Source organism: Taurulus bubalis (genome assembly GCF_910589615.1).
Source record: "Taurulus bubalis genome assembly, chromosome: 16".
Lineage (NCBI taxonomy): Eukaryota > Metazoa > Chordata > Actinopteri > Perciformes > Cottidae > Taurulus > Taurulus bubalis.
The window spans coordinates 16,559,479-16,585,922 of NC_136604.1; the positions used below are offsets into that span (position 1 = coordinate 16,559,479).

Below are 26,444 nucleotides of genomic sequence, written 5' to 3' on the forward strand. Positions count from 1 at the left end.
CTGATGGGGAAAGACAGAGAATGAGGATACAGCAGCTTGCATTTTGACTCAAAACATGCCGAAGCTGAAGCATCGAGCAAAACGTCCAGCCTGTAAACTAAGATAACAATTCCCACTCAAGATGTTAAAATTATTGAAAATGAAAACTTTGAGGTAAAGGGGTCCAGTCAGGGTTAGTGGTTTCATGCACACACACACACACACACACACACACACACACACACACACACACACACACACACACACACACACACACACACACACACACACACACACACACACACATATGCAGACATTCAGCACTTATTGATACCTCACTCTCCTCTTCATCATCAGACTACAGGAAAAAGAAAGAGTCAAAGTCAAAGAAAAAATGAAGAATGAAAGCGGCGGTAAATTTGGAAAGAGAAGAACAAGAGAGTTGAAAGTTTGAGTGCTTCTTTGTGGAAGGGATTCTTGGCGCGAGTGTGTGTGTGAGTGATGCTCACAGGAGCGTTAACGTCTATGATCATCTTTCCGCGGGTCTTGTTGCGTTCGCGATGGTCGGCTCGTTTCTGTTTCTGCTGCAGCACGCGGTCTCGGGTGGTTCGGTACTCCAGCGCAAACTCGCTGAGGATTTTACTGAACCGGTGGACGCTGACGTCTCTCACGCTGTAGGCCGGATGACCGAGGAACAACAGGAATGAATGGAACCTGGGAGGAGACGAGGAGAGGGAGAATGAGAAAATAAAATGTTCTTGTCAGTATTCAAAAGTCCTTGTGGAAAATATTTTCTCCAGGTGTAGTTCTATTTTCATAATTGACTGTATATTTTAGGCGGTTGAAGATTTATACCCAAAGTTTAATAGAAATTTGACAATTAATTTAATTATTATTCTACTTACAGATTCTTGAAATTTTGCTTAACATACATAGTTTTAGATATTCACTTTTTAGGAATCAGAAATAAATACATGAAAAAATATTCTTTACAATATTTACTGGCTATAAAGAATGACGAGTACTGGGATAAAGTCCAGTCTATATTTTCTGACTGAGACTTCTTAGATATCGTACATCTTTTGCAAAAGCAAACCCATCATTCAAAACTGTATAAACTCTTCTAAACATTGTATTTTTGTCATCCAAACTTTCCACACAAACACCAAATACATAGCTCTTTCCACCTGCCAGCTGCACACTGATGTGCCAAATATAAAACATTATTATCTGGAGTCTTTTGCATTTTCATTTGTACCACGACTGTAAATATAGACCATGAAAACAAATGCAACGTGTGCATTCTCAATACTCATTACAATATCAGACACAATATCAGACACAAAATTGGTCTCAATTGTTGTGCACACCAAAGACCAATGTGCTTCTGGTGTAGTGCACCTTGTCATGAAATAGGCGACATGAGTTTGTGGTTTCAATAACTGCAACAGACTGTGAGAGAGCTTGTTGGTAGGGTAACTACCTGTTGATGATCCTGCGGTGAACGATCTTGAGGATGATAATCCTCTCAGCGCAGTCTTTGAGGAAGTCAGACATCTTCTGCTTGAGCTGGGGCTTCATCTCATGCTTGGCGATTACCTTCAGGTGGTCCCATGAGGCTTTGCAGCGCCGCTCCATTTGACACAGGTTGTCCTGCAGCTGGTCAAAATCCACCTGTTGATACAAATAATCAATGTCATTCAGCTACACTGGAAAAACTTCTTACAGGAATTCAGTGGATGCACCAAATCTCAGTAGCGTAATGCTAATATACAATTAGCATTAAGTTAAGTTAATTCAACTTCAGTGTGTTCCAGCTTAATTAGCTGACTTCACATTTTTTGGGGGCAAATTAGTCATTGTGAAGTGCATTTTTATGGCGGCAGGGGCCGTTGTGTTTGTACGTTGAACCAGCTTGAAAATGTTTTGCACCGTAGCTATTCAACATAGCACGTCTTCACGCTTTCCATGAGTGAGTGCGGAGCGTACCTTTGCCGATCGCGTGATGGCTCCAATCTCGGAGTAGAGGTCGGTGCTCTGAGGGAAGTTCTCCACCACCACGGAGCAGGCGTGATGCAGCAGAGACTGCTTATGGACCGTGTCCTTCACCTCTGGAACCTTCTCCAAATATGTCAACTCGAAGCCTTTAGCCTGGACACATGGACATACAACAAAAGACGTCATGAGCAAAGAATAATGCTGGACTACTATTACAAAGTTGCTACAATTGCTACAAACTACTCCTACAAAAGTAGCTTGTCACTATTTGGGGTGAACCTGTAGAGGTCATGACTCACATTGGTGCTGTTGAGGAAGTTTCCCATCGAGAGCAGTGTGGAGAGGATGTAGCGGAGTGTCTTGTTCTTCTCCAGCTGTTCCATGCCCTCTTTAAGATCCTGCAGCGGCTCTGCAACTTCCTGAGCGGAGGAAAACACACACACACACGTGCACACACATCATTAGGTGAGTCAATAAAAACGCCCCAAAACATGTGTTTCTTTGGTCTACGCAGTTATAAAAGCACCTCGTCTCGCTTGTTTGAGGTCATGACGAGTTCTTGTAAAGGTTGCTGTCTCGGTTAGCCTTCGCTTCTGACTACACGCAGTGTTGGTTTGTTTTTGTGCCGCGGGGTTTCTCTCGTGTGCGTGTGTGTGTGTGTGTGTGTGTGCCTGCATGTTATGTTGCCCTCCGTTAAGCCTCCCGCAACCAAACCGTCCCGACAGAGTCTAAATCGGGGAACACCGCTCTGCAGTCGGGAGTCCTGCCTTTCATGAAGATTAAAGACGACTGCATCCTGCGGAAAGCAGTAAAATCGACATCACAACAACGGATGGGTGGCGTGTTTTTCATTCTCCAGGTTTTTACTTTGAACTTCTCCTCCTGGATGCATTCTTCACCCGAGTAAAACATGGTGTGCCGGAGGAAGACGAGGTGCCGCTAATAAGCGTGCATACTTTGTGATGATGTAACTGTGTTGATGCTTTGCGGATGTTGTACTAAAAAGGATGTTGATACTGACACGGGCACAGGAGGACACACACACACACACACACACGCACACACACGCACACATGCTGTGCTCATTTTCTCAAACCTTTACGGCTGGCTTTGTCATATGTGTACGTCTGTTTCTGCTTTGATAAAGCAATTCACGCTCTCATTATGATTTTAAATGTGCGTTTGATTTGGTCTTCCCTCGTCTGCATTCTCATAAAGTATCTACCTTTTCAAATTGTTCTAGTTTTTTTTTGTCCCACGTCTTTACACACCTTCTCTGTTGCCTCGTAGTCCATCTTGAAGGCCCAGAGTTGGAGTCTCGCAGAGAGCTCGCTGATGGACGACAGAGTGAGGAGGAACTGCTCTGCTGAGCCCAGCGGGACATCGGGGTTGGCCAGCTGGGCCTCCTGGATCTTCTGCTTCTCCTCCTCCGTGGGGATCATTGTCAGGATTTTCTAAGAGGGTAAGGCAAACACAGAGCGGGATAAGGTGTCAAATAAAAGACAAAAGGATTTGAGGATGAGTTTCACTTCCTTCCTTTATCTCCAACGCCTGCATCTCTCACCTCTATGCCCTCCTTGTTGAGCGCGTACTCGTCGAAGTTCAGGATGGCCGTCTTGATGGTGCGAGGAGGAGGCAGCACCGTCAGACCGATGTTGATGGCGTTACTCCTCTTGGAATCCAAGACGATGATCTCCTGACGCTTGCCGTCTGCTGCTGCTTTCTAGGACGCAGAAATACAGAGAGCGTCATAGCTGGTTCTCCCGCTCTCGCCCCGTCTCTTTTGTCTGTGTGGTCTAATTCAAGGGTGAGGATCACAAGGATCATCACTCGGGTTACACTGACTGCAGCTGCGGGAACTATATGGTGAGTCGGAAGAGGAAATAGTGTTACGGTTCAGTTTATACAGTGTGTGTTTGCACAAATATTGTCCTATAGTAACATATCATGTTCTCACTGCATGTGAACATATGACCTCACCAGCCCTTGAGATCATTATAAGCTATAAATGGAAGGTAGTCGTAATATGTCAGCACATGAAAGTGTAACAGATTATGTGAAAGAGCTGGTTACTGCCGCTAGGAAGTGTTATACTCGACATATGGAGGCTATAGTACAACTCTAGTAGCATCTTATACTTTATGCTATTATGATATGCCAATGACTGCCTCTATTTTTAAACAATACTTTTTAGTGATCAAAATAACTATATCTAACTGTTATATTTAATATTTATATTTGAGTATCTTATAGAAATACATTAGCATAGTTGTTGTTGATGGATAGACTGTGTAACACATACAATAGAGATAATGGCAAATACTGATATAGTGTGTGTGGAATAATTTTTCTGTTAATGTTAAAAAACTGATTAATCATACAGGTGAAAAAAATGGCAAGAGAACAAAAAGAGCAAAACAATATAATGATAGCAAACACGTAGGTGAAAACCTGAAAAATGTATTTGAACCTTTCAATCTCTAACCTTTAGTAGTTAAAACACATACTTAACATTCAGATGGGTAATGTAAGATAACTGCATACCCTTAACTGGAGAATCTGCTGAAACAATAGCAGTAAAGTTAGCTCTGACCTCTGATGGCTTCGATATTCTGGTGGTCCTCTAAATCCTGGATTTCCTCATTAACCGACCGCTTTGCTTGAGCTGTTTCGATTCTATAGCTGCAGACCACCATCACACTGTCACATTATGTGCAGACCAGATGCCGAGCCGAAGTGAGTTACAAACTGGTTCGGCTCTAACAAGAGCTGTGGTCTTGAAGCAGTGGATCAGGAGTTCAAAGTGTGAGAGGCCTGGTTTCAGGCCCCCATTTCAGCAGACCATACTTTTCTTATTTAGAGGCTTTGTGAGAATTACGAACGATTCAAAACTCCCATGTGTGATCAGGATCAGAACAAACGGGTCGCCGATTCACCCTTAAAACTTCCAACAACTTTCATGTGCTGGAGATAATAGACACCAACCCTTATGGGCTTTGTAGCTAGCAGAGCCAACGTGTTTGCCCCTAATCAGTCACAAAATATCAGATTTTTAATCTGGTGGGGTGCCGTAGCAAAAACACTTTTGGGCACCGTTGATGTCTCAGGGCCATGACGTTTCATTTTGAAAATGCTGAGGTTGTAAGATGCATCCAAACTCTCAATCACTGATCAGTCCATCATGTGTGAGGTAAGATGAACAAAAAAGCTAACAGCACTTCCCTTGGATACTTTGAATAATATAATAGTGAGGAGGAAGTTAGTGAAGTCATAAAGTAATTATCACACAGTGAGATTATAAACCAGTGTCACAAACCTCTCTGCTGCCTGTTCAGGCACTGGTTGTTTACCTTTGTAACTGGTATTTCCTTTGATTTAGACTCAAACAGGTGTTCCAGTTTGGCCGTGTCTATTTTCACTGTTTCCAGTTTGGACCAGAACGTGTCTCCCCTCCGCTTGACGTCCTTGTACTGAGAGTCTGTCGGACGCACCTGATGACAAACAGAGCAAAAATTGACTGAATTAGGGAGAGGCATGTGTTACACTCCCATTACCTGCAATAAAAGACTCTCAACAAAAACAGCCACAAATTACATTTGCGTCCTGCTTTGCTGAGTTGTGACTTGTGTTTTGCCTGCAGTTGAATTTGTTTAAATTCAGAGCGGAAAGGCGGCCAACATCATTAGCGTTTTTTTTGTAATTGTGGTGACTTTTGCTGGATACCCGGAGCTATGACTTTACAAACTGTAGTTACCATGATCTGAACAGCAAACAGTAGGTCTAAAGGCAAAGTAGTTGAGATTTCGTTTAAGTTGTTTTCAATCATTTTTGACGAAGAAAATTATCAATTTAGTCATTTTGACAAAATGTATTATGGTCCCGTTTTATTCAGTGTCACAGTTATTCCAATGAGCCAGCATGCACAACACCAGGGCCCTGGCCCACCTACATGGAACAGGATCATAATCAATATTATTAATTTCGCCTGTGTTTATCCTGCAATGACGTGTCAAAATGGCGTCATGGTTGATATGGTAAGTACAATTACTGTAATTAAGAAAATGTTTAATGGTAAATTGAGTCTGTAGCCCTTTAAGTCCTAACCTTAACCCTAACCCCTAATCCTATTTATTGTTTGAGTTGTGTTTAGAGGTTGTACATGGGGATTATATATTATCGTAGCCCCTGATTTGTATGTTTAATTTGATACCTAACATGTTTTTTATTTTATTTAAACCATGTTTTTTTCTTGATTTGTACCTTGTAACCTGATATAAAATGGTCCCCATTTTTGACCCTAGGGCTCAAAGAGTTAAAGAAGTTGTGCGACACCCTGCCTCCAGTTATCATCTTCTAATCTAGATGAATGATAGCTGTACCTGACTGATACGTGGTCGTTGTATCTTGACTCACCTCGCTCCAGAAGAGCCTGATCGTCTTCTTCTTCTTATTGAAGAGTGGCGGCTCCGGGGGAGGAGGCACTGGATTTGGGGAGCTAAATGAAGCGCGCGGCATCATCCCAATCAAGGGAGGCGGCGGGGGGCAGCTGCCTAGCATGGGTGGGGGTGGAGGGAAGCGGGGAAGGCAGGGTGGAGGAGGTGGCGGGGGCGGGTGGTCACTGCATCCTCCCATCAAAACGGCATCCAGAATGTCTTTGTCGTCTTCCTCCGTCAGGTCGGTGAAGTTGATGTCCCCGATGCGCAGCTCTCGGGGGCTGGCCAGGAGCTGGTCCCAGATCGTGTCCGATTCCTTTTTGGGTGGGGGAGGCGGGGGAGGAGGGGGATCGTTGGCCGGGACATCCGGGAGAGGTGGCCCCGAACCGATGTCCTTGATCAACTCTCCAAACCGCTCGGCGAAGGGTCGGATGGCCCTGTGGAGCTCTGATTTGTCAGCCTTATGGTTGCCTTCCGGGTCATCGCCCTGTTGGACATCAGTGTCCTTCTGTGCTTCTTTGTCCTCCTCCCCCTCTCCTTTCTCCTTCTCCTTCTCCTTCTCCACATCCTCTTCCTCCTCCTCTTCCTCCTCCTCCTCCTCATCACTGGGCTTCTTGTTCTGGGAGTACAGCATGTCCAGCATGAACAGCTTGCTGTTGAGGAGTTTTCCGCACTGCTCGTTCACCTCTGGCTCCTTAAAGCCTGAGAATGAGGTTGATGGGGTTAAGAGGAGAGAGATATAAGAAAGAGTGAACACTTAAATAGTCAACAATCCTAGTTTGATCTGTTTCAGCCAGGGTAGAGCTTTTATTTTATTTTAAATAATAACTTTGACCATGTAATCAGGGATATCTACCATGGGTTTGGGCTTGAGACCTACATTTTGCTAACTCAAGAAGATGGCGTTCAGGAGGCAGGAAGTCTCTACTAAAGTAGGATGATGAGTTGTATTATGGGAACTGTAGTATTTTTTTAAATAACCAATTGATACGACTTGCTTGACACACAGGTCGAACAACACGTTTAAAACTACAAAAGACTTAACTCACCAAAACAGATTGTGTTACATCCATGTCTGCTCCAGTAAACTGGCAGCAGGATTACACCCACTCATCAAAACATTGCTCTATAGCATTACAAGTGGATAAATATTCCACAGTGCCAGTTTAAACCTGACTGTAATTGTGTTAAAAAGTGAAAAACTGTTTGATTAGGGGTTATGTTTTTAAAAAAAATCCAGTTTATCTTAAATAATAATTTAACAATAGATGTCAATAGAGAACGGCAGCTCAATTCACTAGACATGTAACTTGGATGTTGCAGTACAAAACTACCCACCATTGTCATTGCCCGCCCTCTCCTCTCTCTCCAGAGTGCTGCTGGCGGAGGAGATGCTGGAGGCCGAGCAGTTGTCCTTCTCATTCACTTCTTCATTCTGGCGTTCTTTGTCGCTTAGGATGCCGCTGTCCTCCTCGGCCTCCTCTTTCTCCTTCTCCGGTTCTTGCTCAAACTCTTCGCCTTCCTCTTCCTTTTCTGCTGCTGCTTCCTCCTGTACTTCCTCGTCTTTTTGTTCCTCCTCCTCTTCAGCAGTGGCTTCTTTTTCCTCTGGCTCTACACTGGCACTGGAGTCTTCGGCCTCTGCTGTCAAAATAAAAAAAACAGTCTTTCTTTATTCTCTAAAATTACTATATGCAGTGAAATACGGTCTGAAACATGTGACGTGCACATTGGACGCCCCACACTAATAAGAAAAACTAAAACACACACCCATACACTAATGTAAACAATATAGCAGGTACAAAAAGCCAGGTTGTTAAAGGACCAGGATATGGACAGGAAATGAAGAATTAAGTTCCTGTTTGTGTCAAAACACACACAAACACGTAACTCCACAGTACAGCCCATGCAGTGATGCACGCAGGGTTAGAATAACACGCCCGCTGTAAGGCCTCATACACTCTCCGAAGTGAGCTACAGTACCTCAGCTCATGGCCGTGCATGCGCTCAGCTCCAAAACAAGGCTTTTTTTCTTACACAAGATGTTTTGGAATTACATTTTCAAAAAGGTCTTTCAAAAACCCATTTGACCCTTTTTGACCCATATCCTCTCTCTGTGTGATATTTTCTTTCCACCTCCCTGATTGCATCCCCTCCTCTCCCTCACTATTTCCCTGTAATGTATTTTTGCTCACGCCTGCATGCTAATTTAAATGGCAGGCTGCAAACTGAAACAATTTAATGTTAAGAATGATTGCTCTGGGGCACACTTTTGGGACTTGAAGTGACGACCTTCTGGTTTTAATTATAAGTATTAACCAGCAGATACAACATTTTACGTCTTTTTTTAATGCTATGTATATCATGCTATGTCCTCTTTTCATTTAATGTATTTACATTTCGTAACAAACCGTCTACTTAGTCCTTGTTAGCGGTGGAATCCATCATTCTCACGCTGGATTCAGATTGCCTGCCTTCAAGCAGGAAGCGATGCGTGTGTGTGATCCATCGTTACTACAGTTTTATCTTGTTGTTATCCGCACTGACAGAAATCCCTCATCCAAATACTTCTACAAAACAATACGTGGTCATTTTATGCATTTTTTTTGACAGCGAATCAGTATATAGTATAGTAGTAAACTCCAACTCTTCAGCAAGGTAACCAACTCTCTTTACTGCGCTCTGCTGTTGTCTGCTACTGTTTCATACAACTACTCACAGTGTTCACAGTGAATATTAGCTTGTGGTTGCAATTATAACAGTACGCGCATGAGAAACAAACACAATCCTAGGAGCCGTAGTTATATTGAATGCTATTGTAAGAGGTGGCATTTGGCTACAGAATTGTAATTAAGTCCTCGAAACAAGCAGGGGAGAGGTTCCATTTTAAACTACGTTTAGTTGACTACATGTCAGTCTTATCATCTAAGCCTTTTTGACTTGTACATAACTCATATCCCCACAGAGACACCATGTCCATAGTCACTACAGTTCATCGTGCGTAGACATATGATATTCTCAGTTGTCCTACCAGTCTCAGAGGGCGGGTAGGAGGTGGCGGGGGTCTCGGCCTCGAGGTCAGCCTCCGCGTCCTCCTGGGAGGCGAAGGAGGAAGGGGTGCTGCTGCGCGATGATGAGGGCCAGGCCTCCGCAGGTTCAAAGGTCAGGTTGAGGTCAGGGCGAGTCCTCGGCACCCGTACGTGCTCCCTCTCGTACTCCTCCGCCGCCTGACGCTCCACGTTCTTGTACCTGAGAGAGAAGGAGTGAGAGGGAGGATCAGAGGAGGCGAGAGGCAGAAATAGAGTTAGAGACAACGCACTTTCTGTCTTGCCTTTCTCAGCAGTGCTGCACTCAGCGTTGGTCCTTGCCATACAAATTGCCAGACACTAAACTAGTAACCACTCTGCATATTTACTTGAATGTATCAGAAACGTCTAGCTTCGATGGTTAAATTAAGAACAACTCTATAAGCCCACCTCACTCCTCTATCTCGTCCCATTTATCCTCAACAAAGCATTCAACGCATTCATCTTTCATTTCCTGCAGTCGGGAGTTCCACCATCCTGCTCTCCTCTCCTCTCCTCTCCTATCTCGCTAAATGCTCAGTTATGACCAGCAGTCCAAATGTGCAACCGGAGTTTGGAGGAGAAGAGGCAGCGTTATGGAGGAGGAGGGAGAGGAAAGGAGAACGACCGGAGAGAAGAATGGGAGAGATGGGGAGAAGTTAAGGTCGGCTGCTGAAAGGCCAAACATCAGAAGTGAATCAGAGTAAACCTGTTCAAGATGTGCCTCGATCAGCTCTCCTTGTCTTTTTCCTCTCCCGTCCTTTGCTCTCTCTCTTTCTCCCCCTTGCCAAACTTCACCACTCAACCTGCCAGCCAGAACAAAAATTAAGGGCACTGAGTCAACCCTTTCTCTCGCTCTCTTTCTCTAACCCCTCCTCTTTCCCACCATACCATGAATGTGTAGAGCTTCTGTTCAGGGTTCATTAGCATCAGACCACTTCAGAGGTCTGAGGAAACTGGATACCCACATTTGTGTGTGTGTGTGTGTGTGTGTGTTTGTGCATTTTATTAAGGGTCAAGTAGAGCGAGTGAGTCAACTGTGTGTTGTGTGCTTGGACCAAAAAACGTCAATATGCTCTATGTCTTTATTTAAAAAAATAAAAGGAGTTGAGTTGGCAAAACAGATCACTTAAAGAATTTATGTCTATAAATTCTAACTCTAATAATGTCTATAAATTATGTCTATAAATTCTAATTCTAATAACTCTTTGATAAGCTGTTTTTATGCGTCCTCAAGCAGTACTCAACCAATATCTATGTATTGTGAAATATTGACCTAAAAACCTGTCATGAGTGATACCGTGAATGACGATGATATAACATGGATTGTCATGATTTTTTTAAATTTTATTTGATCATGAACCAAAGTTCCAGGAAGAAATAAAAATGGTATCCAGTGGCAATATTTGCCACATGCTTCAGGCATCCAGTTTCAGTCCAACTCTAGTACGCACGGCATTGACAATCATTTCTAGACTGAGTGGTCTGTCATGACGGCCATCATATTTCATAGCCCTTTTCGCCCAGGTGTTACAGTGCTGTATCTTGTCAGACCGATGAACCAGAGAACTTGTGGGTGATAACCGTGAAATACACCACAATACATCAACCTCTCCAGTGGATGCATCTCCCACGGCTTTCTGTCCCTCTCTGTCTTGTGCTTGTTTCCTCCGTCTGGTGTTGAATCAAACTGCTCTTTTTTCGTCTTTCTTTTCCTAGATTTCTTTCCACTCTCACAATGTGTGGTATTGCATCAACGGTGCTTTAAATTGAGGTTGAAAGAGCTTTGAGCCGATACAGGGAAGTACACAAGATGGGGTAATTGTTTTCAGGTTGAAGAGGTTGGGGAGATACTGAATCACCTCCTGAATTGAGTATGTTCCGTCCTGAATTGGATTGTGACCTCACCCTCTTGGGTAAATCCCTCGTTTCCTGTGATTCCCATTTGCACACAAAGATATATTTATTAGCCTCGTGAAAATTCTTTGTGTGTCTTTAAACGTGCACGTGCGTGAGTAAAAAGTGTGTCTGCGCACGTGCATCGGGTGCAAAAGGCTTGACAAATCCAGGAATTTAATTTTCTCACAGCGCGCAGCCAAAACAATCAAGCCCCTGGCAGAGCGCGGCAGTTAAAATACAGCTCCCTAAAAAAAAAAAAAAAACACGGCAGACAGAGCAAAGAAAATCGGTTCAGTACACTCCCAACCTTTTTAACCTGAAAACAATTACACAATTACCAAGCTTCCCGAACCCTTGAAACATATTCCCTGTGGGTTCAGCTGTTCTGTGAGCGTGTTGTTTTGATTTAGTGCACACACTTACCTCTCCTCCCGCGCAAGCCGGGCCTCTTCCATCTTATCCACATAGCCGCGGCTGTGAGAGACACACACACAGAACATTTTAAAACATGATAATCATACCCTACAGCAGTGTGGTCCTCTGTAGACCTGCCACTGTGAATATGACACGTGTGCGCATTATGCGCACAAGCAGTCAAGGTATTCGTGTAACCCATAATTCCATAATTTCTTCGCACGGTAAAATCATTGTAAAAAAAAATCAATGTATCAAATCCAGATATTTTCATTTATCTTTTGCACTTATTTTGCACACTCAATAATGTATAATCAACTTTTTAAACTTTAATTCATGCAGTCATGCTTATATTATTCTGTCCTTGATTGTATGACCAATAGATGAAAAGATGCCACTCTTATGTTTGCAAAATTTAGAAATGACGAGTTGTGGTTTTATGGAGGGTTTATTTGCTGGACTATTTCTTGGCCGAGCGCAGTTACTTCCTGTAGTCTCCGCTGGTTGCCCAGCAACCATCTTGCACCTTCAATTGGTAATTAATTAGGTACAACCTGATTTAAGAGGCCGAGGGGGCCTCATAAAATACTCTTTTTAATTTAATATGTGAGCTTGTGAGCCCCTCATATTTACATACGTATAATACAAAATTGTTGGAGTAACCCTTTAATTAATTTTAATTTGACGTCATCTCTCCTTCTCTCATCTTAAGCTGTGTAGGAATATAACAAATTTTGTATAGCCCAAAATCACAAGTTACAAATTTTCCTCATTATTTTTATATTAAATACATCCTCTATCACGGGACCTCACCTCGGTTCAGGAAAAACTCTCCCCCAAAAAAACAACGGGGAGAAAAAGGGAAGAAACCTTCGGGAGAGCAACCGAGGAGGATCCGTCTCCCCAGATTGACAGAAGTGTGATAGATGTCACGTATACAGAATACAACATAACAGAGTTACAACACATTCAATGCATATGACCACCAAGCCAGCGGTGCCTCACCTGTGCTTGTTCCTCTCCTCTCTCTCTATCCGCTGCAGTCTCTCCTCTCTCTCCAGGCGGCGGCGCTCTCGCTCGGCCGACAGAGATTCCTGGTGTTGTCGGTAAGAGGAGGACAGAAGGCCTCCCAAAGCCGGCCTGAAGGAACGAGCGAGAGCATAATACAACGTTTGGATGACACAACTGCACAGTCTGTGATTCTCAAGCACCATTTGAGTTTTTAAGCACTCCACATTACTGTGACAATAAACTTTTCTCCAAAGAGCCACGTACAAAAGATGTAAGTCTGCGGGGACCGACTGTGGCACGCCGCCCATTTTTAAATGAATGAACAAATTGTAATATGGCTTGAGCATATTTCTAATTAATTGCACTGTATGCACATTGCCCATCCTTGTTAAAACACTTGATGTCGACTAAATTAGTGAAATGATCTCTGCATTAACCTCTTATGTTACGTTACTCTCACAATATTTCACCATTTCTGCCTTCATATTTGCATCATAATCTATTAATTGGGCCCTAACCAATATTTGGCAAGGTACTACTTTACTTATTACCAGATTTACATATAACATAATAATATTTTATGTCCGCCACACTGTATTAGAGTTTTGGATTATTTAATTAATTTATGTCAAATGTTAAACTGTTTGATACTGTAATGTGGCTAGTTTGATAGACAATGTATTTTCTATGCCACATGGTGATCTCTGGTCTACAAACACTGGTTTTCTTGCACTGTATGGTTGCAAACTATGCATTCACAATTGTTTAGCCCGTGACTCCCTGTATTATTTTGTATCCAACGTCAAATCAAAATAGTTTGGCCAATGAATCATCAGCATCCCTGTTCTTTCATCAGCAAATTTCCACTGAGATATTTGAATCTGCTGCACAATTGTGATACAATGTGTAGAAAACAGCTTCATCTGTCCACAAACTTTACACAACACATGCTTCTATGTGTGTAAGTATGTAAGTAACACGCCGTAAAATGATGTGTTCATGATTGTATTCTCCGTGGAGGTGTATATGAACAGCTCTGCACATGAGAAACCAGAGAGCTGAGTCAAATTCACTTCAGTACGTCATCACCATGAATACACCAGATGGCACACATGGCATGTGTAATTTAAGGATGTTGTTATGTATGTGTGCAGGCGCATGTCAGCGCTCTCCTCTCACCTGGAGCTGGGGGTACTTGGGGTGAGGGAGGAGTAGGACGTGAGACCTCCATTCCTGGGTGAGAGAAGGGGTGAGAAAATGGGGGACATTGAGTGACATCTTCAGTCACCCGGTTACACGACACCACATTGACCAAAGCTGGTGTCGACAAACGAATGTGACACCTTGTCACAAAGCAGGAATGCTGTTGGTGCAACACTAAAGGCCATTGATTCACAACACTTGTGTTGTTTCTTTCCTTATGTTTCTGGAAGATTCGAGGAAAAGAGTGATAATACTACGAGATACTAAAATAGTTATTTAGCCGGGCAAACACTGTTGACACAGACGCTTAAACACTATCCAGAGGTGAAATAGTGTAAATATGCACAATTATTAGCAAACATCTGAATATAGGATTATTATAACTTCATATGGAAATACAGTCCTAATCCAGCAAGAAAACAGATCTTACACAGTAATACAGTAAATAGATCCACTAAATAATCATACTAAGAAGCAAGTATATGCTACATAGATATACAGTAGTCGTTGAAAAGAAGGAAAAAGCTGTGGCAGTGGGAAACAAAGCAAGGATTTTAAACAGGTGTGAACGATCCACGCATTGACAGAGCTCAGAAAAAGAGGTGTGAAGGAACAACAGGTGATCATAAGAGAGTTGACAGGCTGAAGGTGTGAAGCCGTGCAGTCAAAGAAGTGAGAAGAACTGGTGAGAAACGGAGGTGATGAAAAACTAAAGTGGTGCAAAGAGATCCAAGCTGGTGCAAGGGGGATGAAAGCTAGAAAGAGAAGTGGAAATTGAAAAAGTGCAAGTGGAACATCGGAGAGCTGCAAGGAAAGCTTTCTGTGCTTCTTCAACTCATGGGAGATTGAGTTCTCCCGTCCGTCGGTCTAACCTGGGAGAAGTCGTTTTGGGTGATTCCTCGGTGGGTTTGGGCGGAGCCGGGGGCGACGGCTCCTCGTCAAGGTCATAGGAGAAGAGGTGGAAGGGTGAGTGGGGCATGTAAGGCAGGCGTTCTGGGGTGGGACGGGAGCTTCCGCGTGATGGCGGGCTGACCTCGTTGGTAGCCGGGACAGTGACAATGGACCTCTTCCTGGCCAGCAGGCTGGCCAGAAAAGAGGGTTGTGCTGGGGGGCTGAGAGGGGATGAGACTGGGGGAGAGAAGGTCGGATGAGATGGGGAGTGGAGGGTGGGTGCTGGAGGTGGTTCAGTCCGATTCCTCTGCTCCTCCTCTTTTATATTCTCCTTTCTGGAAGTGATGGTGATGGACTGGACGGTTGTTCGGTGAGCTATGCTTGGAAGGTGCCTGGCCGGGCTAGGAACAAAGGAAGGGATTGAGAGGAATAAATGGACAAAACTGGCAAATGTTAGAGAAGTAGTACAATGTGTAACCTACTGGAGCCTAAACCAAGTACATAAGCCACAAGGAGATCAAACCAACCAGACATACAACTGAAAACAGTGACAAAAGAGAACTACCGTAAACGTTGGGTTACGAGCCGCTACTACCTTTGGTCAGTGTTCCGTTAGCTCCCGGCTGTAGCCAGCTGGGGCTCCTGCTAGCGCTCCGTTACTTCCCCGCTAACTGACCAGGCTCGACACCCGACTTGGGCAGAGGGGACGTGGGCAGTAGCAGTAGCAGCAGCAGCGCTAGCTAGCAGCAGCGGGGACACTGATCGTCCGTAGGAGCGGCTTGTAACCCGACGTTTACGGTAAATAGCTTTGTGGCTTTATATAAAGACCGCCTACATACAATAAGACCACAAGGTCATTACTTCATTTACATGTTACCACCATGTCCTAAAATACCTGAGGGTGGTCAGTTTAGACACTGAATCAGCCCCCTCCTGCTCATCCGAATCAGACTCAGTCACTGGAGTCTCCTCTTCCTCCTCCTCTATCCCATCCTCACATTCTTCCTCTCTGTGGAGGTCGGGTAGGGAAGGATGAATGAATGGGTGGGTGGAAAATTTGAGGGGGAGGGTTGAGGGAGAGATGATGCGATACATAAGATAAGCATGCAAACGGTAATCACCACACTTTTAAAGAAATGATAGAGACGGAAGAGAGCATTAGCATGAAGGGAGACTTAGATGACATTGATGTGTGGAGATAATATTAAGAACGTCACAATCAAACCACAAAAACATGTATGACGCTCAAAGGCAACAGACAAGGACATGGACAAGGAATTAAATGACAGAAAAAGAAAAGGTTTAAGACAAGATAAAACATAGAAATGAAAAAGGGGAAAGGGGGATGAATTTTTCACATTACACACTCCATGTGTCCGGGAAGGTTGTACATGCACAAGAAGAAGTTGACATGGAAAGGGAAAGGAATGCAGAGAAGAGCATAAGCCATGGCTGAAGAACTGACTTGAGATCAGCGTCACCCAACAGCGTTGCCTAGTGGAACCAGATGAAAGATGTTGTAGTCGAGTCGGAGTGTGCTGCCAGGTGTTGTTCCACAAGACCAGAGCCATGTGTGTGTGACGAATGGGACGGTCAATACAAGTTTTGTTTGTTTTTCTGTGTGTGCATGATAAGAAGCAGTCTTTGACTTCAAACCATCACCTCATCCAACCAACAGTATGCAAGTGGATTCACACACAACTGTGTTGAATTTTACTTTCGTTTCCAAACACAAATGTGTGCTAGAATGCAGACTCTTGCACACAACCACCATGTTAATGCTAGCCGGAGTACGGGACATGATCTGCTTCCGTCACAAACTGACAACGTGACGAGGGCGTAAAGAGGAAAGATTTACCTGATGTTAGCAGCGACAACCGGCTTTAAATTCCCCTTTTTTGTGCATACACACATCACTGAAATAAGCCTGTGATGGTTTAATGAAGTGTAAGCTTGTATTAGAATCACAAACCCTGAAGGCTTGTGCAGCTGCTGAGAACCTTTGTATCACTTTCAGTGGAGCACAAGTCTGCACCAGTATTTCCATGCAGAATTTAAAAAAAGCTCACTGTGACACGAGACACATAAGTATGTTACAGCATGGAGGTGAGCAGGGGTAGGGAACCAACGGCAGAAGGCCACGGAGGTCAGCGGCTGAACTTTTTTTCTGAGAGACCTTTGAACTTACATGGATGGAAGGAAACCTGACAGAGCTCTGGAGCAGAAAACGTTGGTACAAGACAGTCAGTACGTCCCTCTTGGACTCAGTTAACACGTGCCTCTCAAAAGGGTTAACAAAAAATGTGGCAGCAATCATTCGTTACACCTGCTGTAACAACCCCTTTATGATCCTCTGTAAAATATCCCTGTAACTTGTTAATTTTGACACTCCTTCATCCTCCCAGTCTCTCACCTCTCGCTCGTGTCCTCAGCTCTCTGTCCATTGAAAGGATGGAAGCCGGCTCTCTGTGGGGATGCAGAGCCGCAGGGGGAGGCCTGACCGGATCGCCCAAGAGAGGCCCTGCGACTCCGCCTTCTCTCGAGGCCGCGCTTTTTGTCACCGCCCCCAAGGCTGACTCGTCGGCGGTCCGGGCGTCCCGTTGGTGGATGCTGGCTGTCATCGTCACCATCTTCATGCCGTAGGCTCATCTGGAGGAAAAGTTGATTGAGTGTGAACTGACATATGAAGCAAATGTACTGTATATACTGTATGGAGTCCTATTTATTGGAGGTGAAAAGCACATAATAGCTGAAATCTTAAATGAATTAGCTGACAATATCTTCCTTGTGATCTTATGACTTTGTGTGTCTCAAACCTCATAGATGTTGAGCTGCTCAACTAAATCCAGATCTGTGCCTTTCCTCCCCAGATGTCTTTGGGACACTGTCTCCATGCCTTGTTCCTCCAGACCGTCGACCATGTCGTAAAACGAGTCCTGATCAGGCAGTGCTGCAAGAGTCTGCAAAGAGAAAAGGAGACCGATAAGTCATCGAGGCGTAACTGAGGTTTTAAATGCTTTGATTTAAGTGGCTGAATTCGCAAATATTGTAATATTGCATGTCCAATGATGGTTTGGGCAGAAAATCCCTGAAACAGCAGTATTAAAACATAGTGTGACCCAACACACCTGCTCAAAATTGTTAGGGGAAACCTTGGGATATCTTGTTTTAATAAATAACAAATCAAGGAAAGAAAAGTCATGCTTTATAGAGTTGACTGGCACATACAGTATGGGTACTTTTGCAAAAACAACACGGTTGCGCCACTTTGTGAGGGGGATTATAAAATGCCAATGCAGTTTGACGTGTGTTTAATCATAATTATGACAAGTTGCATTTGGTATTTCTTGTTAAACAAACGTTTGTTTTACAGATATGTCAAATCATTATTTTGTGACCTTACATGTACAAACTAAGGTTGATCGGTTTGCCTTCTTTCCCCTTCAGTCTTCGCCCCTCCAAGTGGATAAATTACCCAACACAGTCATTGGATATTGTTTATCCGAACGGCTATACATATTTCAAAGAATCACCAGGTATTGTTAGGGTTTGTCTGTTAATAACCAACCTGTACCATGACAGCTGTTCGATCTATAGGCTGAGAGGTGACAGTCTGATGCTGCTGTACTGTATCTCTGTACTGCAGCTATATATATATATATATATATATATATATATATATATATATATATATATATATATATATATATATAGATATATCCACCAGCATCATTTAGTCATTTACCACACTGAAAGTGAATATTTACGTATTTTATGTGCCTAAAATATCTGGTTGGATTTTGAGAATTCTCCCGTTTCTCTTCTTTTGTGACAGCACGAGTCTTTTCCCCAAGTACCGCTGTAGTACCAGTCGTTATATCACAGTCATATAATATAACAAAAACATTATTAAATAAAATTCAGTAGACACTACAGGCGTGGGCACCTTATTGATGAGGGTCATGGCATAGACCAGCAGCTCTGTGTCCACACCATCCTTCTCATGCAAAATCTCCATCGTATTGGACCACGGCTTGCATCCTGGAAATCCATGACAAATAAAAACATGAAATACTTTGTCACTCTCTATGCAACCACCCCTCCTTATATGTCAACCTGGGCCACAAACTAAATAGTGACAGCATACAGTATATAACACAGAATAATGAATGAGAACCAGTTCCCCCAGCTGGTGGTGTGTTGGCTGATTTATTACCTCTCTTGGTGTCCACAGAAGAAATGGCTTCTATCAGCAGCGGGGCATTGGACTCGGAGTACTCCACAAACACCAACAACAGCTTCAGAGTTGTTTTCACCACCAGACGGAACTAGATCGGGGGAATACAAAGCGAGAAAATCACACAGATACAGAAACAATACAAACAAGGGACATATTATCGTGACATCATGTTTGCATCATTATAGATCTTTTAATGCTTGTTTATTATTCAGATGATGTCTCAATGATGATACAATGGCTCAATGATGTTATTCCAAGTTGTACAAGTGTAATATTAGATAAAGATAGGGAGTGCCTTTGTTTTAAATCTGCTACTATATGTACATTTTGAATATCAATCAAATGAAAGCCATTTTTAGAACAATGTAATGTTGGGCTTCAGCCACTGTAGTCAAAACTGATACTTTAAGTGCAACGGAGAGGAGTATCTTCACAAAGTTATGAAAATACCACAAGGCCAACAAAAGAAACCACCAACAAGTCAGGACACAGAATACAATGGCCTGCTTGAGTGTGTGTATATGTGTGTGTTTGTGTGTTCATTGAGGGTTTTTTTTTTCTTTCTGGATGCTGGTCTATACCTTCGAGCCAACAAGAGTGTACAGCCACTGGATTGTCTCAGCGTGTCCAATGACACCGTTCATCCCATCGACATACAGCATGATCTGCCCCAGAGCTGAGAAAGAGGGAGGAGAACAAAACAAAAAGTTAGAGGGACAGGACAAATATAGAAAGATGATTCAACACTTGCTGTAAACAAACCAACCAAGTGCACCAAATGGCAACTGTGTGCAGCACACAGGTCTATCTACAGAGCAAATGAAAATTATTTGGAAATGTAATTGTTTTCAAGCATAAGTGGTATTGTTAAAGATGTTCTGACTTCTGGACTGAGTGTCTAAGGAGATGTGCCTCCTCAGAAACCTGCAGCCTGGTTAGAAAGTTGAAGTGGACACTGAACCAAAATATAAATGGATTTTTCTGTGATGGATGGATGCAACTTTAATAGATAATTTGATATGGGATAATGTATGTATATGTCCATATTTGGTAAAGTTGTGTCTATATTTCTTGGACTATTAACATTATGAGCTTACTTACGTTAGCTAGCTATGCTAGTTGTAAGCAAACTAACTTTATATATATATATATATATATATATATATATATATATATATATATATATATATATATATATATATATACGTTTATATAAGTTACACATTACCTCAAACTAGACAAAAAATAAAATAAAAATTAGGTAAATTAAAAAATACATATTAAAACACAGACATAAATCATCATCTTCCATATTGAACCTACAAACAATTATATATTAATGAATGTTGTACACTTAGGCTCTCGGGGGTCCCTTGGATCCCAAATTTGCAACCTATCGCAAACTAACTAATTAATGTGCGGCATAAACTAAATTAAATGTTAATGGGAAAATGTATTGAATATAGACATGGTAAGCTACTTCATTTATTAATGATAAATGTGATGTGCATTGCCAAGCCAACATTACATTCCACTAGATAGTACTGGAGAATAAAAACTAGACTACCAGCACCAGAAACATAGCGAGATACCATCCGAGGTTTGAAAGAAGACCGTTGGCTGACACAGGCCACACAAGTGTCTTGTGTCCATTATTAAAGTACTCATAATACAAATGGTTTGGTATAAATTGAAGTGACAAATGGAGAACGCTCTGTAAAAAACATTGATTCAAAACAAAGATTGAGAAGGCAAATATTGATACATTGAGACTTTATGACAGACAAAAAGCAAAATAGAAATGATATGAACGCAGTTCTCTTTGCAAGCGTCGAGGTGTGGTTTCCCTCTCATTTGGAGCTTGGAGCTCAGTATCTATGAATAGATTGACGGTTTCCTCCCTCCTTGATATACAGCAAAGTTTCCTGTTGTGATGTTCAGCTCCCCTTAAAGATATAGTACTCTTATACTCTTCATTTACATTTTCCACTTTAATAAAGTCAGTAGAACAACAATGTGTGAAATACTTTTAAAGACAATAATGTGAAACAGCTTTCTGTCGTAGTTGTCCTCTGTTGCTGGGCAAGAGCAGCACAATTTATTTTAGATTTAGGCAATGACGCAAAATTAAATTTGTTCCTTCTGTGATCGCAAAATATTAGTTTGAAAACAAATTTTTGGGTTTCTTTGAAAACTACCAGCTTTGATGAGAAGTGGTTCTGAGTGGTTTAAGAAAATCAATATCTAATGATTATTGTATGAAGTAATCTGATACTTTTAATATCACAATAACCTGTTTTTCACTGAACTTTATTAAATCCAGATTGCGTATTACACCCAAAATAACATGTTACTTAATTGTTCATTTGTTACTCTGTATAAATAAAGAGTTGTTCATTATCTTCCCTTCAGTGTTTTATTGGTGCTGGGCTGTTAGAGGATTTCCTACAGAGACTCTAGAAACTGAACGTTTATTTAACCATCGGTTGTGCAACTCTGTGACCTGACAAAACAAACAAAACACCACAGTCCTTATAATACAAATGGTTTGACACAATTTATAGTGACGAATGGAGAACTCTCTGTACAAAATAATGATTGAAAACAATGATTGAGAAGCCCAATCTTGAGACTTTATGAAAGACAAAAAGCAGAAAATATAAATGATATGAACGCAGTTTTCTTTTCAAGCCTCAGTAGTGTTTTCCACTGCATTTGCATTGTTAGTTTTTATTTTTATATGTCCAGGAGTTGAGGTGTGGTTTCCCTCTCACTGAGTGAGCTTTGAGCTCATCATCTATGAATGTAGACGTGGCAGCTTCCCTTCCTCCTTGATATACAGCCAAGTTTCCTGTTATGATGTTCAGCTCACCTTACTGATATATCACTTATGTACTGCTCATTTACATGTTCTACTTTAAAGTCAGTAGAAGAACAATGTGTGAAACACTTTCAAAGACAAGAATGTGAAACAGCTTTCTGTCGTAGCGTTCCTCTGTTGCTGTGTGCCAAAGCAGCGCAGTTTATTCTAGGTCAACGCATCAAAATGAAAGTGAAAGTTAATCTCTTCTTATTTAACCACATGTTGAAAAAAAGTTTCCGTGAAGAGACAGAGCTCAGCTCACACACATCGTGAACGACAGAAGAAGAGAGAAACTTTGTTTTCATCCTCCTCAACCATGTATACGGACTCAAACTTTAAGGCTGAAGTTATAGCTTCACTTTTTGGACAAAATGTAGCAGCTTATGACAGGAAAAGATGCCAGACGCCAGCAGACATTTTGTCTGTTGAAGACTTTCATCTCCACAACCTCATCGGGACGGAACAGACTTATGGGAAGCAATTTTTCATCGATGGGAACATGTTTTTTGACTCTGCATATGACTACGACTTCACTAATATCTTTGACTCGACTGAGTGTAAGAGAGGTGATGAGCTTTACCAGCGCCCAAAAGGTTGGTACCGCATAGGCTTAAAGGTCAAAGGTAGATATCCAGATGGAGACGCCTGGTTGGGCCCAAATGGATGGAGGAGTCACTCTGTACCTGGAGAATGGCCTGTTTCCTACCATGGAACAAGCTTAGATGGAGCCAGTGGCATCATCAGTAGCTACTACAAAGCCGGGGGCAGAGCTTTGTACGGCAGAGGAATCTACTCAACACCAGACATACATGTTGCTGAGAGTGAACAATATGCCAAGACTTTCAAATCGGAGACGACTGGGGAAAGTTACAAGGTGATCCTGCAAAATCGAATCAATCCTGAAATGAGAAAGATTTGCCAACGACCTGATTACTGGCTCATTCCTGTTCACCAAGGAGCTTCTCCTGCAGAGGAGACACAGATAGTGAGGAGCTCCATTCGACCGTACGGCATTCTGATTAAGGAAATAAATGACCATGAAAGCAGTGACAATGACGCCGGTTTACTTGGTAGTATTGTTTATTCATTCTATTCTGCAGTTAAATCAATCTTTTGGTAGAGACAGAGCAAGTGTCTGTTTGTCTTCAATCTTTAAATTGCTGTCAAAAATTGTTGGGATGGAAGATCATCAACACAAACGCATTATATTGTGTTGTTATACCACATGACAGGGTACTGCTGTGATGTGGGCAGGGCTGATGGGAAAACCCTTTCAATAAACTCCACCCACACAGTTCTGATAAAAAAAGAGTTATTGATTGTTAGACACTTCATATAAAACAACGGAAGATGTGTTGTTTCCTAACTTTTACTTCATTGTTCATTTGTTACTCTTATTTTACCGCATGTTGAAAATAAGTTTCTGTGAAGAGACAGAGCAGGTGTCTCATTGTCTGTTGTTTCAAGATCTGCATTCCAGGTTTATGCCTCCTCGTACCTGCTACTATACTGTCTTAACGATGTAAAACTATATTTTATTATCTTTTAATCCATTAATCCATCCGCAACAAAGCTACGACCAAAATACTTGGGATGAAAGATCAAAAACACAAACACATAACATAAGGAGTTTGTTTCTACATTATAGCTTTATTACTTACACGGCATGACACTTTTTTTTGTCAATCAGCTTCTTACTATGAATGATATGGGTCCTGCATGAACACACAATTTTATGTTAAATATACAATAATGTTGTTTTTGTTCACAAAAGAAATTACTCTATTTGTGTTGGGTGTGTGCTCTTGTACACTGCTCTTGTAACTGTTTTGAAGTTTTTTGGTTTCTTTGAAAACTACCAGCTTTGATGAGAAAATATATGGAGAATCTAGTGGTTAAGAAGCTTTTAAATCAATATCTGATGATTTATTGTATCAAGGCATCGGATGATTTTAACACTTCAATCATTTATTTTTAACTGAACTTTACTCAATCCAGTTTCCTTGTTACACCTGAAAAACACGTTTGTTAATTGTGTGTTACTCTATATCAATAAAGTTGTTAATTATCTTCCCTTCAGTGTTTTATTGGTGTTGGGTTGTGAGGGGATTTGAATGGAGAACTCTCTGTAAAAAATAACGATTCAAAACAAAGATTGAGAAAGCAAATCTTGATACCTTGTGCCAGACAAATAGTAGAAAAAAAAGATATGAATGCAGTTTTCTTTTCAAGCCTCAGTGGTGTTGTTTTCCACTGTTATCTATTACAGAAAAAGACACGTAGAGTTGTTGAGATGTGGTTTTGCGCTCACTGAATGAGCTTTGAGCTCAGTATTTATAAAAGACGCCTTTGCAGCTTTTCTCCCTGTTTGTACAGCCAAGTTTCCTGGTTTGGACCTGATAGCACTTATATAATACTAAACTTTAATTTTGACCACACAAGTGGGAGAACAGTAAACACTTGAACATCATCATCAGGAAACGAGATCTGAAGGAGACTGTATGAAGGAGGAATCTCCTCAACAACAGACATACATGTTGAGAGAGAGAAAAGGCCATGCCAAGACCTTTACATCAGAAAGGAAAAGTTACGAAGTTATCCTGCAAAATCCAATCAGATTTACAGAATACCAGCTGATGCATATTCACGTTTATATTTCAGCAAATTAATGCACATTATTCATGTTATTCATGACAGCTTGGTTGTTATAGTGACAAACACTATATGCACTGTGTACAATGCACTATGTCAGTATTAAAAGTATATATTGGGTTTATTTATTCTACTAACCTTAATATTATTATAGTTATTAGGTATTAATCATAATCTTAAACATTTTAATTTATTGGTTCTGTTAGGTTTGTGTTTTTTAATTGTGCATAATGATAACCCACACATACACAGAACGTATTATGTTACATTAATATTCTGAAAACCTTTGCTAATGTTTAATATAATTAATATTATATATTTTTCTTTAAAGACGTCAAATCTGCCGTTGCAGGCAGGTTTTCTTGATTCTTACATAGGTTTACTATTTTATTTTGTTCTGTTCTTTTTTAATTTATTTTTACCTTAACAAAAGTTTTAAATATATTTCATATTAATGTCCTTATTCATGCTTGTAATACTGTATCTGAATATGATCATCAGCGAGTGAGAGAAACGATACCTCTTAGTATGTAGTTCTGGTAGTTCTGGTCAGCTTCTGCTCCCACCTTGATGAGACACGTCAGACCTTCAGCCATCACAAACTCATGGACCAGATCTTTGTCATCCTGAAGTGAAAGAGAAGGAGCGGGCATATAATACGTTAAAACAATGAACACAAACTGTGTACATACAGAGCCACACATAATCCCTCTTACAAATCATCACTGTATTCACATATTCAAGTTGCATTCTCTTTTGTTACCACAAGATGTCAGTAACGTGCAGGATTTGGATTTACATTGACAGTATCGACTTTCAATCCCCCACGTGTCCAGGCCAGCTGACACACTCTTCATGTCAACAGACACGTGTTTCTCAATGTGTTGCTTTGACAAAATCATCTCTCAGAACAAAAACTCAATTAAAAGGGTGATGGAAGCACTTCAAGGAAGTTGTCTAGCCAAACTCAAAGAATGCTGCCCTCAGGTTGCTTTCAACACTGTGACGCATCATTTCACTGTAGGGTTTTAGGTCAACAATAAGTCGTGTCATTGGTAGAGGTTGTGTGTTTTTTTTGTAAAAAGCTTCATGTGGCAGCAATGGAATGACGAGGAGATGTAAAGGACATTTTCATTCATTACTTGCTTGCAATTTTTGTGTGTGAAAATTGTATTCATGATACTTACAATAGCACTCAATCACTGCAGTAATTCAAAGATCTCACATCATGTTTTGTTTCACTTTCACACACCAATGTGGTAAATAACGCAGCTAGTGTCTTTTCAAAATAAACTTCCGTCTTGACAGGAAGTTAGGTTTGAGCAACAAAACCACTTAGTTGCTTTAAGGAAAAGAGCATGGTGACGACCCACGTGACTCGCTTGTGACTGACGAGTCACCTGACTAGCAACTCACATAAGTCTGACTAACACTAATGACTCATATGAGTAATGACTGATGGGACAAAATGTCAACTTTAATTTGTTTTGCATGAGACATTACAGCGGTCCCCGTTTGGTCTACATCAGTTGCTCTGCCGAAGGTGGAAGTGTCGCATACACATGCTGAAGACGCGCTAGACGCGCTTCGTTGTGTGTGTATGCGTATGTGTGTGTGTGTGTGTGTGTGTGTGTCAAAATGCAGGTTTCCGTAATGTAAATCATTATACTTTAAGGTGAAGGCTATGTTAGGGAAGTAGCAAGTAAATGTAATGTATTTTTAATGCGATGGAAACACGACTGTGAGTGTGTGTGTATGTGTGTGTGTGTGTGTGTGTGTGTGTGTGTGTGTGTGTGTGT

At 41.7% G+C, this 26,444-nt stretch overlaps 1 protein-coding gene across 1 annotated transcript in view; it reads right to left on the reverse strand.

The window, feature by feature from the left end:
- The window catches only part of fhod3a (formin homology 2 domain containing 3a), a gene marked incomplete at its 5' end in the record, with an annotated part of 56,562 nt that overhangs the window by 2,301 nt on the left and 27,817 nt on the right, over nucleotides 1-26,444 (reverse strand). The window contains 23 exons of the mRNA XM_079231755.1: nucleotides 314-337; nucleotides 489-693; nucleotides 1,463-1,653; nucleotides 1,969-2,130; nucleotides 2,277-2,396; nucleotides 3,249-3,431; nucleotides 3,542-3,700; nucleotides 5,328-5,468; nucleotides 6,391-7,112; nucleotides 7,749-8,051; nucleotides 9,439-9,656; nucleotides 11,795-11,845; nucleotides 12,791-12,925; nucleotides 13,976-14,029; nucleotides 14,872-15,291; nucleotides 15,786-15,899; nucleotides 17,079-17,105; nucleotides 17,304-17,539; nucleotides 17,707-17,850; nucleotides 18,837-18,931; nucleotides 19,107-19,218; nucleotides 19,712-19,806; nucleotides 25,166-25,271. Coding sequence (XP_079087881.1) covers nucleotides 314-337; nucleotides 489-693; nucleotides 1,463-1,653; nucleotides 1,969-2,130; nucleotides 2,277-2,396; nucleotides 3,249-3,431; nucleotides 3,542-3,700; nucleotides 5,328-5,468; nucleotides 6,391-7,112; nucleotides 7,749-8,051; nucleotides 9,439-9,656; nucleotides 11,795-11,845; nucleotides 12,791-12,925; nucleotides 13,976-14,029; nucleotides 14,872-15,291; nucleotides 15,786-15,899; nucleotides 17,079-17,105; nucleotides 17,304-17,539; nucleotides 17,707-17,850; nucleotides 18,837-18,931; nucleotides 19,107-19,218; nucleotides 19,712-19,806; nucleotides 25,166-25,271 — 4,017 coding nt within the window. The remainder of the gene's footprint in view (nucleotides 1-313; nucleotides 338-488; nucleotides 694-1,462; nucleotides 1,654-1,968; nucleotides 2,131-2,276; nucleotides 2,397-3,248; nucleotides 3,432-3,541; nucleotides 3,701-5,327; nucleotides 5,469-6,390; nucleotides 7,113-7,748; nucleotides 8,052-9,438; nucleotides 9,657-11,794; nucleotides 11,846-12,790; nucleotides 12,926-13,975; nucleotides 14,030-14,871; nucleotides 15,292-15,785; nucleotides 15,900-17,078; nucleotides 17,106-17,303; nucleotides 17,540-17,706; nucleotides 17,851-18,836; nucleotides 18,932-19,106; nucleotides 19,219-19,711; nucleotides 19,807-25,165; nucleotides 25,272-26,444) is intronic.